The sequence below is a fragment of the Ursus maritimus genome, unplaced genomic scaffold (assembly GCF_017311325.1).
Source record: "Ursus maritimus isolate PB19 unplaced genomic scaffold, ASM1731132v1 scaffold_14, whole genome shotgun sequence".
NCBI classification, from domain to species: Eukaryota; Metazoa; Chordata; class Mammalia; order Carnivora; family Ursidae; genus Ursus; species Ursus maritimus.
In genome coordinates, this window is record NW_024423786.1 from 55385959 (window position 1) to 55403520 (window position 17562).

Genomic DNA, 17562 nt, shown 5'->3' on the forward strand with positions numbered 1-17562 from the left:
GGGGGGGGGGCGTCTGCCGGGCACCTGGCACCGAGGTGTGAAGCCGGCGGGTGCCCCACACGTCCCGCCTGGTCACGGCACGCGCTCCATACCCCAGAGGCTGCAGCGAGGCACAGGGCCGTGTGTCTCCGCCAGGCGCCGCGGCCTCCCTGACCCGTCGGGCTGACCGGCTACTGCCCCTCTGGGCCGCTCTCGGCGCGCCCCCCACAGCGCCAGGCCTTAGGACCTGCCCACACCCACCGTGGACAAGTCCAATTTGACAACATCGTCATGGACCCCCAACCACGCTCCCCTTCCAGGGGCCCCACCAGCGTCAACCTTACTTGGGGGCGAGAGTTTAGTATCTGCACAGAAGCCAGGGCAGCCTAAGGACGGAATCCATCCCCACAATGGTCCCCAAAAGCTCCTTCCCCCTTAGCCGTGAACTCATAAACCCACCTGGCATCATGCAGCCTGCTGAGCACTCTGAGCTCACAGAGTGACCACGGCACCTGGACGAGTCCGAGCCCCGTGGCCCACACCCACACACAGGAACCCAGCTCCCCTCCCCCCCCCCGACCAGGCGTCTGCTCCCTTCACCCCGCCCACTGCCCTGGCGCACACATCAGACCATCCTGTCTCCCATCCCTTGCGCAGGCGTGAGGGGATGCGGGGCTCACCAGGCTCTTCCAGGCAGCATGCTGCCCCTACCTCGGTCGCAAGGGATCAGAAGGATCAGCAAGTCAGCGGGAAAGCCATCCGGAGAGGGGCCACAGGGCCACCACGCCCTCATCCCAGCTCCGCAGGAGAGGGTGAGCAGCCGTCTGCTCCGCTCCAGCTCCAGCCCCGGCACCACCCCGCCCAGGGTGCCCTCCTGCGCCGGCCTCTCCCCACCCCGGTCCAGGGGCCAAGCGGCGAGCCTGTCCCCTCAGCAGGCTCACCCCACACACAGTGACGGCAACTGTAGGGTGCTTCATGCCCACAAACCTCGGCCGCGTCCCCTCCGAAGTGGGAAGACGGACCCCCTTGCAGCAAGCGCAGGCTGGACCGGGGGTGTCACTTCCAACACCAGCAGCTCGCTCCACACTGTCTGGCACCGCCGGGGGCGGGGACAGCCGCCAAGCCGCAAGGACGCGCGGGCAGCTCTGGGGAGAGGGCCCGGCAGGAAGTGGCTCCTCCAGCCGCAGCAGACACGTGCTCTGCAACCTCCTGGGGAAGCCGGAGCCCGGACCGCTCAGACTCCTGACCCTCAGAGCGCGAGCGTCCGTCGCATGAGGCTAAGCTGTGGAGTGCTGTGACCACCCAGCACGAGAACTGCCCACGTCTAAGAGCGCACTGCCTCCAACGGCTGCCGGATGAGCCCTCGCTCGCAGGCTGAAGGCCCAGCGCCTCCTCCCGGGGGGCTCAGAAACCCCCCACCTCGCTCCACCTGCTGCTCTAGGCTCTAGGCTTCTTTCCACCCCTCTGTCTCTGAGTCAGCACCGAGTCTGCCCACGTCCACGCACTGGCCTGAGCGGGGTCCCCTATGCAGATGCCGCCCGCTCACACACCCGGGGCGCGGCCTCATTCAACCCCCTGCCCCCAGAACTGTGACTGCGGCCCGAGCGGGAGCCCCTCTGCAGGCGTCTGCTGCTGGCCTCCTCCACAGACCGGGGCCTCCTCACGTGTCCACACCGTCCTGCAGCCTGGAGGCCCTCGGCCAGCATCCGAGTCACTGAGCACACTCGGGGAGACCCAAGCCACAGAAGCCTTGGCTACAGTGCCCGCACCTTTCTGGTACTTCTACCAACTGCCTCGGATCCCTCCCGGAATAAATAAAATGACTCTGGGTCCATCATCAAGAAAGGTAATTACCTTCACGCCATCCCCCGTCCGTCCTATCTCAAACAACTCACCTCTGCTATAAAAGTGACACGAGGCCACCTGTTCACTCCGGCCAACACTCCCCGAGAGTTCCAGGGGCAGGAAGGAGTGGGAGGGGCATGCCCATGGCCACAGTATCCCCAGAGGGATCCACGCTGCTCCCTCACCACGCGCTGCAGGGCGGGGGCATGCACGCTAGGAACGTGATCTCTAATGCGGTTTCCTCTTGACCCGGGTCTGTCCCCCTCGGCGCTGCGGACACCAGGCACAGTCATTCTTTGGGGAGGGGGGACGTCCCAGCCCAGGACACCAGGAGCACCACCAGTGCGACAACCACAGACGTCCCCAGATACCGCCCTGGGGCCTCTGGGAGGCAGGGGGCCCTGAGTGAGAACCCCTGTTTCTGACAAAACGTGTTTACAGAGGGCAAACTGCCCTGCCGGTCCGTCTGGAAGAGTCCCTCACAGGCAGCTGAAGAGTGCACACCTGAGAGCCAAACCCTGAGATGCAGCCCCCACCCCAGCCCGAGGGGGAGACGGGGCAAGTCCCACGCTGAGGCCACTGCGGCACACGCAGGGACTACCACCTGGGAAAAGCAGGCCACAGCTCTGCCACCGGGTGTGGGGGAGAGCCACCGAAGAGTCTGAGACGGCGAGCACGCCAGGTGCGAAAGGGACCGGCCTCACGCCGGCTTTTCAGAAACGGACTCAGGAGCGCCCGGCTGGCGCAGACAGTTAAGTTCGACTCTCGGTTTTAGCTCAGGTCGTGACCTCGGGGTTGGGGGACTGAGCCCTGTGTCGGGCTCCGTGCTCAGTGCAGAGTCAGCATGGGATTCTGTCTCCCTTTTCCTCTGCCCTCAAGTGCTCGAGTGTGCGTGCGTGTGCTCTCACTCTCAAATAAATAAACCTTTTCTAAAAATGTAAAAATGAAGGCAAAAGAGAGAATCAGCCCCCACTGGAGCACTCCAGAGGCAGCACAGACCTGCTGAGGGGTCACTCACACGCCCACACGTGCGCGCGCACACACACGCACATACCTGCTAGCGTGCACGCCCCCACGCAATGCACACATGCGTGTGCACACGTTCACACGCACATGCATGATCACAGGCACGCCCACACGTGCATACATACATGCACACGCACACACATGCTCGCGTGTACACACTCACATGCATACACACCCACATGCACGCCCGAGTACACACATACATGCACACACATGCTCACGTGCACACGTATGCTCACATACACACACATGCATGCTCACGTGCACACCCACACATGCACACGTGCAAACACAAGCTCATACATGTGTGCACACCCTCCCACACACGTACAGGCAGCTGTGTCAGTCAGCAACACCCTGCTGTGGGCCCCAGGAGGGGATGGGAGGTGTGGGGGGCATGTCTGTGAAGGGGCCCTCAATGCTGTGCCAGAGAGCACACTCACATTTGGCAAGAAGCCGGGCCAAGGGAGAACAGGGGGTGTCCAGGGCACTCCCCTTTTAAAACCGAAGCCTGAAATGCGGGATCAGCCCCTGGAGATGTCAGGGGGTCCTGGACAAGGGGAGCGGCTAAGGTCACACGGGTCCCTACCAAACCCCGCTGTCTAGTCTGCAAACGCTCCCACACGGCACACTAGCCACAGCAAAACCACGGCCACGGCCGACCTCCAGAAGAACCAAAACGCACAGAAAGAAGGCATGACAACGTGAGGTGACGGATGTGCTAACTGACCTAATTGTGGCAATCATTTCATGGTGTATACATGTATCAAATCATCAGGTCGTACCCCTGAAACTTACACGGTATTAATGTCAATCAAATGTCAACAAAGCCGAGAGGAAAAGGAAGCTAGAGGGAACACCACAGCACACTGTCTTGGTCCGCCTGGGAAGCGGGGCGATCACTGACCCGGCCCGGGGCAGCCACCACTTCGCCAGGAAGGACAGAGAAAGGAGGTGTGAAGGTGGTGGGTGCAGGGAGGTGAGGCCCTCGGAGGAAAGCAGTGCATGTCCAACGTCGTGTATGCTCCGGGCCAACGTCAAGTGAGCAGGGAGCCCGCAAGGCCAGGTGCAGCGGCGCGGTGGGCAGGCGCCAGCAGGGCCCTCTGCCCCGGCACAGGCCAGGCCCACTGCCCGTGAGGCACTGGGCCACCACGACTGGGAGGGAGGGAAGGATGGAGGCAGAGGGACCGGGCTCAGGGCAAGGCTGAGCTAGCCAGAGCAACCCAGGTTAGTTTTCCAGATGCCCTGTTTCCTGGGCCAACTGAGCCACTGCCCTATCTGTCGCCTGCGAGCTGGGACTCGGGCCTGTTGCACGATCCCTGGCCCCAGAACCGCCAAGCACTTGACCCAATGTCCACCTGCCCAGAAGTGTCTCGGGGGCAAGGCCTGCCTGGACCTCATGGCTGGGCCCCTCTGCCACCAGCTGCTCCCCCGGCCCCTGTGCCCTGGCCGACGCCCCAGGTCCTGGTCAGCCCTGCACTCTTTGCCTCCCTCAGGGCTCTCTCCTGCTAACCCGCCCGGGGTCTTGGCCCTCAGTCTCCAGCCTCCGGCTCAACCTGCCCAACCCTCAGTCAGGCTCCAGATCTGGTCACATGTGCCCTTCTGGCTCAAAAACCTTCAGTGGCTGCCCAGCACAGAGAAAATCGAGGCTCCACCTCAAGCCAAAGTGTGTGACACTCCCAAGACTGAGCCTCACTCTGTGCCCTTGAGCTGTTGACAGCACCCGCCTCGCCCCCAACCACGCCGCTGCAGCTGCCCTGGACCCACGAGCTCCCAAGTCACTCGCTGCAGCAGACACCAACGTCCACTCCAACACCCGCGCGTAACTTCCGGAGCAGCGTTCCCGGAGCCCGAGAAGTGGCATCGGCCCAGATGTCCTTCAGGTCCAGGCAGATGGTCACAATGGCCCAGCCGTACGGCGGAGTGCTACTCACCACCGAAAAGGAGCCCCCATGGACACATGCGACAGCCGGACGGGGTCTGGGGGACTCTGCCACGTGGGAAACTGCACTCCACGTCCCACACGGCACGGTGCCACTGACATGATGGCACGGAGGACACACTGCTGGGTGCCAGGGGTGGGGGGGGCATGGAGAGAAGGGTGACAGGAGGGTCCCTGTGGTGGGGGGACTCAAGCATCAGGACAAGCAATGAAATCACAGCACCTCCCCAGAAGGAACCGTGCAGCTCCAGGTCCCGGCTGTGGGCTCCCCTAATGTGCCTGCTGCTTGTCGTTTCAAGGAGACATCCATGGGCCCCCGTGCCACCATTAAATGTAAGCCACCAAGCAGGCACCCACCCCCCAGCACAAGTGAGGCCTCCTGCATAGAAACTCAAGTTCACGGCTTCCAAGAAGTACCCCCAGCACCCCGATGGCCTATCTGTTCTTTCTCCAGAGGACACCACCCCAGCCACTCCCCTGTGAGGTCTGCTCTTCCCTGTGTGTCTGCACACTGGGCTGGGGCTCTGCTCGCAGCCCCCTGCCCCTGGCCCCGTAGGCAAGGGTGCCTTACAGAAGACACCGCACGAGTGTTTTATGAATGAAGAGAATGAACTCGGCCCCAATCCAACAGGCTGGCTCCGTCAAGCATCCCCCATGGGTCCTCCGCTTCCCTGTGCTGGGTAGGGGACTCAATGGGTAGCTACTCCAAGAACGGGGAGCCCATGGGGTCAGATGGGGCACGGCATGAGCTGGGAGCCTGTGGATGCCCTCTGGGCGCACGCTGACACGTCACCCTCAGGAGGGCCGAGTCTGACCTATGCCCAGCAAACTAGCTGAAGAAGAAGGAGGAAAGCAGAAACCCGAGTGGGAAGAGAACTCACTGTCCCAAGGGGCTGAGATCTAGGAGGGGGGGCCAGGGAGAAAGAAGTCTGAGCCCCAGCTCCAGGTGAGCAGGGAAGGGACTCCAGACTCGAAGGGCCGAGGCCTCCAGGGCAGGGAGGATGGGGCTGGTCCTCATCTCCCTGAGACTCAAGGTAGGCCACTGAATCCTGGACCCCAGGGGCAGGCAGCCAAGCTGCCCATGACTACGGGGTATGGGCAGTGAAGTGAGGAACCGCCAGGACCACAGGGAGACAGATGAGAGAACCCCTGGGACCTGGGACTCCCAGAAACCCAACAGGGACCTCGAGCTGTGTGGAAAGGTCTGAGATCACAGATGGGACACTGACCTCTACCCAAGGGGACAGAGAAAATGGAAAAGGCTCAAGCAGCTGAGGACGGAGGTTACACGCTCCTCTCCCTTCACACGCCTCTATTCACTCGTTCATTTGGTGACACCTTTGAGGTGTGAGAACTGAGACCCAGAGAGGGTCAGTGGCTTCACTGATGTCTCACAGCCAGCGACAACCGACGGGGCCAGCAGGCCTCGGTGCGTGAGTGGGGTGCTCCTCCGTCAGTGGCAGGGCCCCCAGAGAGAGCAAAGGCACCCGTGGGTACCCGCACGGAGAAGGGAGGGGAGCTGGACACTCTGGCCAAGCCAGCGGGGCCTCTCGGTACAGATCCTAGGCACCCCTCAGCTGGGCCAGGATGCCTACTGTACCCCGAGGCCCAAAGGTGGGACTGGTTGTCTCTGCTGATTTCGGTGGGTGTCCTTCATTCAACACGTGTCTTCTGAGCCCCCACTCTGGTCCCCAGTAAGCTGAGTCTTACTGTAGCCCTTCCTGGGGTACTGACAGTCAGGACACTGTGAGCCCCCGGTCGGGCCCAGCCCCCCATCCACCCCGGCTGGGGACTGGGAACAGAGCCCGCCCCCACAGCTCACTGACGCTCCACGGAGGCACAGGTGAGGGGACGGATGGCAAGACCGCAGAGCTGGAGAGGCCTTCAGGAGCCCCGCCTGCCTCCCGCTGACACTCTTGCCCTGAAGGCCTCCGTGAGCAGCCTGACCCGGCAGCTCCCGGCAAGCCCCGACCATGGCCCCGAGGCAAGCCGGCGCGAGGGCAGTGCCTACCGGACACGCCGGGGTGTTCACACCGTGCCCACTGCACACAGCACCACCCAGCTGCGAGCAACCAGAAACGGCGAGAAAAGGCGTCAAGACTCCCTCATCTCTGAGGACTAAGCTCAAGACAGGACGCCCTGCTCAGGAGCGGAGGGGACTGCCAACCAGGGTGGACAGTGCAGTCGGACACAGACGATCCTGGTGGTGCCCCCGCCCCATCTGACCCTCGCAATCATCCTAGAAGGTCGCCGTGATTATCTCCGTGTCCCGGGAGTCAGACAGGAACAGAAACCCCACTCCAGCACTTTCTGGTTCGGTCCTCGTGGGGACGTGCACCTCCCAGGGCTGTCGCAGCGGCTTTCACAAGGGACTGTCATAAGCAGTGACAGGACAAAACGGCTCCCTCTGCCCGCTGAACGCCCGCCGTGCACCACGGGCCTCCGTGGGTTCATCACACTTAACCCTATGACCATGCTTCGGGCCCAGGGCCGCCACCCCTCAGGACGGACGAGGAAGCAAGGATGGGAGACATGGCCTCGCTCCAGAGCGAGTGACCCCCAGTTCCCAGCTGGCTCCACGGGGAGCCCTCAAAGTCAGCCCCCCATGCCCACTTGCAGGAGGGCCTCGCGAGGAAGGCCACTGTGAGCTGTCGTCCCCCGGAGTCCCTGTCTGCTCACATCAGAGCAGAGTGCCACACGCTAGGTGGCGAGAGTGCCCGAGCAGGGGTCAAGTGTCCAGACGGGCTGTGGCCACCCGAAGTTGGGGCAGCGACGGTGCCAAGTCACTCTCACCCCACTTCCCTGGGGGACCTGAGCGGGAACAAGCAGGAGACTGCACGGCGGGCGAGTGGCCGCAACACGGGACGACGACTAGCCAGATGTGCTCCAGAGCACAGAGCCGGTGGCCGCCCAGGACGACAGAGGCCCCCAAGCACAGGTACCATAAACGCCTCCGAGCGGGCACACAAACTCCCCAAACCGGCAAGCCTGAGGGCTGGGATCCCGGTTCTGTGAGCGGCCCGCGGCCCGCCCCCAGAGGAGCCTGCATGCCCGCGCTTCCCGGCCTGGGGAGTGCCCCTCATCTCCCCAGCTGTCGTGGGCCCCAGGCAAGCCAGCCACTGGGGCTGGCTGTCCTCAGTTAACAGGCCCCGCTGCCCGCCGGGACGGCAGCAGCAGGGAGGGCAGCAGAGACCGACTGCTCCTCCCGACGGCTGCCCGACTGCTGTCCGGCTCTGTCCACCCCACCCACTCGGGGCTGAACTTTGCACCCAGCGCCATCTGGGACAGAGAGGGACAAACACGCCCCTCACCCCTCCTCCCCGAGTTCTCCTGGAAGCTCCCCTGGAAGCTCCGCCTGGCTTCGCCGCACGCCGCTCCAAACACCCAGGGCCACCGGCAGCGATGCCTGCCGCCGCGCGCTCCCAGCGCTGCACAGAGCAGGGCTCCATCACAAAAACACGAAAGCGAAACCTTCTGTGGTTTAATATCTAAGACAGAACACTTCCTCACGTCCCACCGCAGCCACCAGCCCACCAGTGTCCAGGGCACGCAGGGAGGGAGCAGAGCCGGGACGCACTGCGGTCATCTGTGCGAACGCGAGTTCAGAGGCTGGCCTCGCAGCCCCGGCGCCAGGACACACCTGGAGGCTGAGCTCGGAGGGCCCCACGCTAGCTGACCTCCATCAGGCCCCACGGTGAGGGGGAGAGAGAGCCGTGCCCGGGCACTGGCGTCCTCTGGGTCCATGCAGGGAAACTGAGGCATGGGGCGGTCTCAGAGCAATTCTGGCCTCCTATAGCTCTTCCAGGCACTGTGCCCAAAGAAAGCGGGCCGTTCGGGCAAAAAAAATTTAATTTAAATTGAAGGGGCATAAGGCAAATCCTGGGGTAAGTCACAGTCCTACCACAGCCCTGCGGTAACCCAGGGGTGCACAAGAGGCTCCCCAAGGGTGCTTCCTGCTCTCCCAGGCGGCAGGGGATGCAGCCTGACAACTCCGCCAGGAGCCAGTGGCCAAGCTCCACTCCGTGCCTCAAAGCACTGGGAGGCGCGCCCTTCCCACCAGGGCCGCCACACCCCATGCCAGATTCCGGGCCTTTTCACTGCCCTTTGGGGGCCGGCGCAGCCGACAGGAAGCCTGTGGAACTGACCGCCCTGCTTTATTTAGAAATCCCAGAGCCGCGGTGGCTCTGCCGGGCCAGCACGCTGCACCTCCAGTAACCAAGGTTCCCATGGAAGACCTCAGTTCTCAAACAGGAAACCTGCCCTAAGGAACAGACAAGGGGCCTCCTCGGGGGTTTTCTACCAAGTGACAGAAACACGACAAAAGGACTTGCCCAGTAGAGGTCCCGGGAGGCAGAAGCCATCCGGGCCTGCCTGGGACCCCGCCCCAAGAGCTCCTAAATGGCTTTGCAGCCCCCCCCCCCGCCCCCGACCTCAGGGTTCTCATCCATAAAATGGGAGAATGACGGTGAGCCCTCAGGACTACAGATCCCGGAGCCGGCAGGGCATATTTGCTGCACGGCCGTGCCCTCTGCTCCCGCTCCCGAAAATGTGAACAAGACCTCGGCCTGGAACAGCAGCACCCAGAGCTGAACGCCTGCCTTCTTCACACTCACGCGCGGTGCGTGCTGCATGCACACACGCACACGGCTTTGCACGCACAAAGTACCCACTTCGTAAGCATTCACGAAGCATCTGACAAGGCATGGACGCTGACTACACCCCAGCTCTACGACACACATTTGATACCGCGCACTACCACGGGGCACCGGAGGGGGGGCGATTCTGTCTCCAGGGCACACCAGGCAGTGTCTGGGGGTGTCTTTGGATGTCATACTGGGGGTGCTCCTGGCATCCAGGGGGTCGGGCCAGGGATGCTGCTCAGCTCCCACCCCAGCATGGGGCCCAAACCCCCACCAGCATTCACAGCTGTCTTCCTGCCACGGAACTCCACTTTGGACCTGCAAGCTCACTTCTTCCTCATTTTCCTCTCTGCCCCCCACACCTAGAACTGAACAACCCCCTGAAACGGTCCATGATTCCCCATAGTGCAGGCCGGCAGGGGGAAGGCTGGGTGTCTCTCTAGGGTCACAGGGCAGCGGCGGTGGTGTGGGACCGTAGACAAGCACTGTGCTGTTGGCACCCCCACCCACAGGCAGGCACCAGACACTCTGGGCAGGTGGCCCTGCTGGGTCTCCCAATCCAGGGAGACTGGAGACCCACACCAAGGCCGCAAAAGCGTGACCTGCTGACCTGCCTCTCTGAACCGCAGGTCAGTCCAAACCTTGGGTGCTCAGGATGAGTGGCGGGGGCACCTGGAGGCTCATGCAGCCCCCAGGCCAAGACCATCTGGCAATATTGTTAACATGCCAATAACTTCTAAAGTCCCCCTCCCGTAATAAAGTCTGCGTCACACTGCAAAACCAGCCCGTGCCACGTTGTCCCCCCAGAGCCCCCAGAGCCCACTACAAGTCTCCTCCAAACCTGAAGCTTACTCTCTGCCTGTCTTCTCTGCAAAGTTGGCCTATTTTATAGAGTTTAAGTAAATTGGAACACATCTGTAAAAAAAAACAAAAACCAAAACAAAAATAGGGAAGGTATTTCATCAAACGGAGGGCCCAGCAGGGCCACTGCGGGCAAGAGAAGCAATGCATTCCCGCCAAGACCTGCGGCCTCCCACAGGGCCACCAACACAGCTCGTTCACCTGCACACTCCGCTCCTCCAAGCCCTCCGCCACCCTTCCAGCGCACCCCTCTGTGACAGCGCCTCCTCCCACCCTGGGCCCATCCAAGCTACCTCTGAGGGCGTGTAAGCATTTCCAACCTTCCCTGCAGTGCGGGAATGAAGCAGAGCTCTGGAGAAGGGCAGGGCAAGGGTTTCTGTTTTGTAAACGACCTTCCTGCCTCTGGCGGTAGAGTCCTTCAACAGCCCTCCTCTGGGTGACAGCACTTTGCCAACAGCTGGGCCAACGTGCTCCCTACAACAGGTGTGCCCTGGGGAGATGGAGACCCGGACCCTGGCGACTAGGACAGGAATCTTCTCCAGGAGAGGGAGGACCCGGGAGAGCGGCTCCCACCAAGATGGAAGGAAAGGGTTTGGGGAAGGGTGGTGAGCTGGCCAGCTCTGAGGACCCTCGAAGGCTCCTGCAGGGGCCCCCCCGCCCTGGCCTCCGCCTAAAACAGGAACCCGGACGGAAGGAAAGGCTGTCTTCTCCCGCAAGAGGTGTCTGTCTACCCCATTCGGGAGGGAAACAGTTTTCCCACAGAGGGAATGGGGTGCTAAAGGGGGACAGACCCTGCATGCAGGAACAGGGCTCCACCTGCTGGGAAGCACCAAGACAAGATCTAGGGAGGTGAGGGGCACAGCTTGTGGACTGCAACCCAGAGGTCTGGCCCTGGACAGATGCTGGGGCAGGGAGGGGGGTACAGCCGGCAGGGCAGAGACAAAAGGCCAGCCCTGTATGGGCAAGGGGCTCCCCGGCTGAGAAGTGGCACAGGGCCGACCCTCCAGGATTCTGGGGCGCCCCCCCCACCCCGGACAGTAGAGGCAGGGGCTGCCCCTGAAGGAGCCGCGGGCCTGATCTGGACAAGAAAGGCAGAGCTGACCGCACAATGACCTGAACACCTGATGTGCACAGCAGAAGCAGGGGCTGACCCTGGAGAACCCCGGAAGCCCCATATGGCCAGCGCAGGCACGGCTGACCCTGGAGGAACCTAGGGCCTGATCTGGACCGCACAAGCAAGGCTGACCACCCCCCCAGGGGCTGTGACTGGCGGTGGGCAGCACAGGCGGGGGCCCGCCCCGCAGGAGCCTGGGGCGTGCTGCGGACAGCAAGGGCAGGGATCGGCACGGGCCGCGGGCAGCAAGGCAGGGTCGGCCCCACCCGGCCCGCGCCGACACCCGCTGCTGGCCCGCGGGACCCCAGCAGGCCCGGCCCCACTCACCGAGCAGCAGCAGCTTCAGCTCGCGCCGGGCGTCGCGCTTGTCCCGCCGCAGCTGCTTCTCGATCTCGGCGTTGATCCGCTTGGACTCCTTCACCTCATCGCTGAGGCAGCACGCCATCATGGACTCCAGAGTCATCGTCCCGGCCCCGGCCGCCCGCCGGCCGCCCCCGCCGCCGCCGCCCCCCGGCCCGGCCCGGCGGAGCCGCCCGGCCGCGCCCGCCTGGCCCTCGGCGTTCGGCCCCGGCCGGCCGGTCCACCTCGGCCGCCTGCGAGCGCCGGTCCCCGCTCGGCCGCACTCCCGCCCAGCCGCCCCGCGCCCGCCCGCCGCCGCCGCCGCCAACCGCAGCCGCCGCGACCAAGCGACAGCGGTGCACAACCTAACCCGCGCCGGGACAGCGCCGACGGGCGGGCGGCGCGGCCAATGGGAGGGGGCGGCGGCCCGCGCGCCCGCTGCGGGGGCGGGACTAGCGGCTGCGCTGGGCGGGGTGACGCGCGGGCGGGGCGGGGCGCGGCGCGGCGGGCGCGCCCGCGGGTTAGGTTGCGCCGACGTGGGAAGGGGGACGCGCAGCCGGGAGCCGGGCGGGGCCGCCCGGGATTGTGGGAATGTGGCGGACTCGGTAGGCCGGCTCGTCTGTGCTCGGCTCCGCTCGGCCCGGCTCGGGTCGCTCGGCTTGGGGGCGAGAGGTGTGGACCCCGCCGCTGCAGTCGCGGGACTGAGGGACCTCGGCGCTCCGACGGACACTGGGGCATCAGCCCTCACGGTCTCCCGGGAGGCGCCCTGGCATTGCCAGGCCGGAAACGAACCTTCCTCTCCTCCGTTAAGCATTAAGGGAACGCCTCCTGTATACCGGGCCGGAGTCCAGCAGTAACGCAGTGCCTGTGATACGCCAAGCAGGAAACGAGCATTAACGGAATGCCTGCTATAAACCAGGCACGGACCGGGTTATATGCCGGCCACGTACAAAGCGTTCACGCGGTGCCTGCTATCTGCCAGGACACAGCAGGGTGTGTGCCAGGGTATATGCTCCATATGCGTATGGAGCGGGTATTAATGCGGCACCTGCTGTATACCAGTTGTGGCCCAAGCGTTAGAGCAGCACCTACTTTCCAACTAGGCACGGACCCAGCATTCATCTAATACCTGCTCTATACCAGACAGGGCAAAAGCATTTTGGAGCGCCTACTGTAAACCATGCACGGACCAGGCATTAGTGCAGCGCCTGCTGTATTCCAGGCTGGGAGCCAGCATTAATGTGACACCTGCTTTGCGCCCTTTAAACCAACCCTAGCACCCGGTTGATTGTATTGGAACGTAGCCCAGCCCTTCCTTTTACATATGGAGCCTGGCTGTTTTCACCCTGCACCCGCCCAGTCCTGTCGTTTCGACAGCCCTACACTATTTACCATCTGGCCTCGTACAGAAAGAGACCTAGAACAAGGTTCAAACACAGAGGGGGTGCTTAATCAATGTGTTTTGAATGATGGAGAAAGAATAAAAGAGCCTGAAGTGTTCCTAGAGCAGCAAACCCATTTTACAGACAAGGAAGCTGAGGTTCCACTAGGCACGGTTCTCCGCTATGGCACCTCTCCCAGCCCCGACCCAGTGGGACCCCCCCCAACCTCCTCTCCCCACCAGTCCGTGCCCAGATCCCATCACACACCTTCCGAGCTGCACCTTGACATGCTGTTCTTGCCTATCTTGAGATAGGAGGTGAGGGGAGGGTCAAAGTCTCCATTTATTAGTTGAGAGGGTGTGTGGGAAGATTCGCTCCCTGAAGGTCTCATCTCCGGGGCTCCCATCTGCACCTCGCTGGACACACAGCCAGGGCGGGGGGGGGGCCATGGGGCTCCCCCCACACATAGAAGCTCCACGTATTGTGGGCCGTCCCTAGCCACCAGCAGACCGTGCAGTGCCTGCGGGGGGTCTCAGTCACAAGGGGGTCCTCTTCCCCGCTGCCGTGACACTCCCGTGCTCCAGGTGCTAGATGGATGGGGACAAGCAGAACTACCTCACCCGTTGTGCAAGTCCCACGTGTGCAGGGAACTTTGTCCATCGCGCTCTCTGTGGTGTCCCCAGCACTAACACAGCACCTGGCAAATAGTAGGTGCTCCATAAATGTTCATGAAACCAGCAAAGGCACCCAGCCGTCTTGCACGCTTCTGCTCTTTCTCTGGAGAGGAAGAAATCACTGTGGTCTCCTCCCTTCTGTGCTCCCGTCCCTTGCTGCTCTTGGCCGCCTCCTCATGCAGGGCCTAACCCTCGGGACGGACCCCTCCTCGCTATGCTTAGTCTGGTGCTGTCTGTAGGCGGGCAGCCCGCCTTCCCCGGGCCCATTTCCCCCTCTGCAAACGGGGCATAGTATCAGCTCTTTTTTCAGAGAGCTGTGGCAACTAGCTCAGGAGGTGATTTTTGAGAAGTATGGAGTAGAAGCTTCATGTTTGCTTCAGTATAGAAATACTGAGGGATGGAGGTAGATAACCTCTAGAATGACCCCAGAGAGACCTGCTTCCTGGTATTCACGGCCACCCCCCAGCTAGGATGTGGATCCCATGCAGTCATTTACTCCTGATACAGAGAATATGGGAGAAGTCACTTCAACGATGGGGTGATCAAATATTCCTGGGTTCTAGGAGCGCCTGGGTGGCTCAGTTCCCAAAGCGTCTACCTTCAGCTCAGGTCGTGATCTCAGGGTCCTGGGCTCGAGCCCCGTGTCAGGCTCCCTGCTCAGTGGGGACTCTGCTTGTCCCTCTGCCTCTCCCCCTGCTCGCACACACTCTCGCGCGCACAAATAAATAAATAAAATATTTTTTAAAAGTATGTCTGGATTCCATCTTGGGCTCCCTCTGGCGCTCATGCTGTCTGCAGAAGAGGCCACGCCGGGTAGGGTGTAGGCTCCCCCCGGCCCCAGTGAGGGGGACTTTCAGAAGAAGCCACCCCTGGCTGACAGTGTGACTGTCATTTCATGAGCCAGAACCACCCGGCTAAGAACTCTCAAAGTCCTGACCTTCAGACATTATGTGGGGGGATGAATGTTTCTTGTTGTCAAGCCTAAGGTTTGGGGTGACCTGTTATGCAGAAATTACTAACACACGCACCCTGGAGAAATGAACACTCTTGTCCGCGAAGACCTGTCCACAAAACTTCATGGCCGCTTCTCTCACAACATCCCCAGAGTGGAAGTGACACAAAGGTCCATGGACAGGTGAGTGGTCAACCGATTGTGGACACCCGTACACCGAACTATGATTCAGCCAGAAAAAGGAGAAAACACGCAACAGTGTGAGCGAAACTGGGGTGCCTTCCGTTGAGTCAAAACCAGACACAAAAGTGGATATACTGTGTGATTCCGTTTATATAAAATTCCAGGAAATGCAGGGCGCCCGGGTGACTCAGTTGGTTAAGCGTCTGCCTTCGGCTTAGGTCATGATCCCGGGGTCCTGGGATCGAGTCCCGCATCGGGCTCCCTGCTCAGCGGGGAGCCTGCTTCTCCCTCTGCCTCCGCTGCTCCCCCTGCTTGTGCTCTCTCTCTGTCAAATAAATAAATAAATAAATAAGCAAATAAAAATCTTAAAATTAAAAAAAATTCTGGAAAATGCCAACAACAGAAATCTATAGTGACTAAAAGCAGGTTTCTGGTTGCCTAGGCACGGAGGTGGGGACAGGCAGGGACACAAGGGAACTTTCTGGGGTGATGCAAGTGTTTTTCGCCATTTTGATCGTGCCAGCGGTTGCACAGGGGTAGACATAGAACAAAACTTCACTCGTTGAGGATTTTAAACACGGGCAACTCATTGCATGTCAGTAAAGCCTTAATAAAGCCGCGAAAACAAGAAATGTTCGAAGAAATGGTACTTGTAAAGTACACAGTTGGTGCTTAATAGATGCTTACATGTTCACAAAGACCCCGAGGCAGGAGCAGGCAGGGTTGGGGCTGCAGCTGCAGGGAGGGAAGTTCGGTGTGCTCATTCATCCTTGCCACCCCCGCTCTGCCCTGGACACCAGGAGGCGGAAGTGGGGGGAGCGGCAGGGAGCAGATCCACGGGGTGTCTCCTCCTTCTCATCCATTTGCTGCGTGTCTACCACTGGCCGAGAGCTGGGCGGGCACCAGGAAGGCTCTGATGGATAAGATAGGGAAACTGAGGTCCACAGAGAGATGGCGAACCAGCCCTGGGGCCCAGCCAGTTGCTAAACGCTGACTTTGTCTTCCCCACCCAGGGGCCCAGGGAGACAAAGTCCGCGGCTGCCGCACCTTGATGGCTGGGAGGCCCTGCCTTCCTGGCTCCCTGCGGCCTCCTGGCCTCCTCTGTCCTTGGAAGTTGGCCTCCCATGCCTTGAGGAGTTCGATTTTATGAGGGGTCCAGAGGCTGCGGAACAGGCCATCTCCTGGCACAGAGCAAAGGTCAGGGGGCCCAGGCTAGGGCAGGCAGGTTGCAGGGGCCCCCAGGGTCAGAGCGCCAGCCCCAGGATTGGGCGACAGGTGTCACAGCACCCAAGTGCCGGGCTCCATGCTGATTTTCTGTTAAAGAAAGTACCCGGATCACACGGATGCGTAGTGTCGGAGGAGTCTGGGGGAGCCTTGCATCCCTGCCCTGCCGGGCCCTGTACTGTCCCCAACCTGTAATCATGGAGACAATTGGTTTGTTTGCTTTCTTTCTTTCTTTTTTTTCAAAGACGGTGCCGTCAGAAGACTGAGGGGCTCTGGGTCTGTGTTGTGTCCCCAGCACCCAACCCCAGGCCTGGGTTTGTTTAGAGTTTATAAAGAGTAAAGAGTTTATACTCTTTAACAAAGAAAGACGTACAGAGGGCCCCTGGGTACTTAGGAAAGAGCAAATTAAAACCACAGTGAGCTGCCACCTACCAGAATGGCTAAGACAAAAAAGTCTGACCATCCTAAGTACTGACGAGAATAGGGGCCAACTGGACTCCCGCCGACAGCTGGCGGGAATGAGAAGTGGTAGGGCCACCAGGGTAAACGGCGTGGTGGGGTCTAAGAAGGTGAACCATTCACCTACCAAGGGATCTAACCATTTCATTCCTAGGTGTTTAACCAACAGAAGTAAAAAAATTTGTCTATAGGGGCGCCTGGGTGGCACAGCAGTTAAGCGTCTGCCTTCGGCTCAGGGCGTGATCCCGGCGTTCTGGGATCGAGCCCCACATCAGGCTCCTCCGCTAGGAGCCTGCTTCTTCCTCTCCCACTCCCCTGCTTGTGTTCCCTTTCTCGCTGGCTGTCTCTATCTCTGTCGAATGAATAAATAAAATCTTAAAAAAAAAATTTGTCCATAAAAAGATGGGCACAAGGATTCTCAGGGCAGTCCCACTTTAAGTGGTCAGTGGGTAAGAGTCAGACTGTCCTTCTCATCCCTGCAGGCTGTGGGACACTCAGGAAGTGGCTGTCCTTCTCTGAGCCTCTGCTCCTTCTTCTTTTAACATGGGGGTGATGATAAGAACATCCACTCGCCGATAAGCACGTGAAAAGACACTCGAACTGCGGTAGACACCCAGGAAATGCTGGTTCGCGTGATTCAAAAAAAAAAAAAAAAAGATCTCCAATATCATTAGTTATCAGGGAAATGCAAATCAGAACTACAGTGAGATACCATTCCACACCCACGAGGAGAGCTATAATAAAAAAGACAGCGCCAAGTGCTGATGAGGACGTGGAGAAACCAAGTCCCTGTGCACCTGCCGGTGGGGATGGAAAATGGTGAAGTCTCTGGGGAAACAATTTGGTCGTTCTTCAGAAGGTAAACGGACAATGGATTACCATCCCACCAGCAACTCCAGTCCTAGGCATCTACCCAAGAGAATCAAGAACAGTCGCACAAAC

The 17562-nt window shown here is 60.9% G+C and overlaps 1 protein-coding gene across 1 annotated transcript in view; it reads right to left on the reverse strand.

Annotated features, from left to right (window-relative positions):
- The window catches only part of GNA11 (G protein subunit alpha 11), a 21171-nt gene extending 9292 nt beyond the window's left edge, over positions 1-11879 (reverse strand). Inside the window, exon 1 of the mRNA XM_040629629.1 lies at positions 11735-11879. Within this exon, the coding sequence (XP_040485563.1) occupies positions 11735-11870 (136 nt within the window). The 5' untranslated portion in view covers positions 11871-11879. The remainder of the gene's footprint in view (positions 1-11734) is intronic.
- Between the last annotated feature and the right edge of the window lie 5683 nt (positions 11880-17562).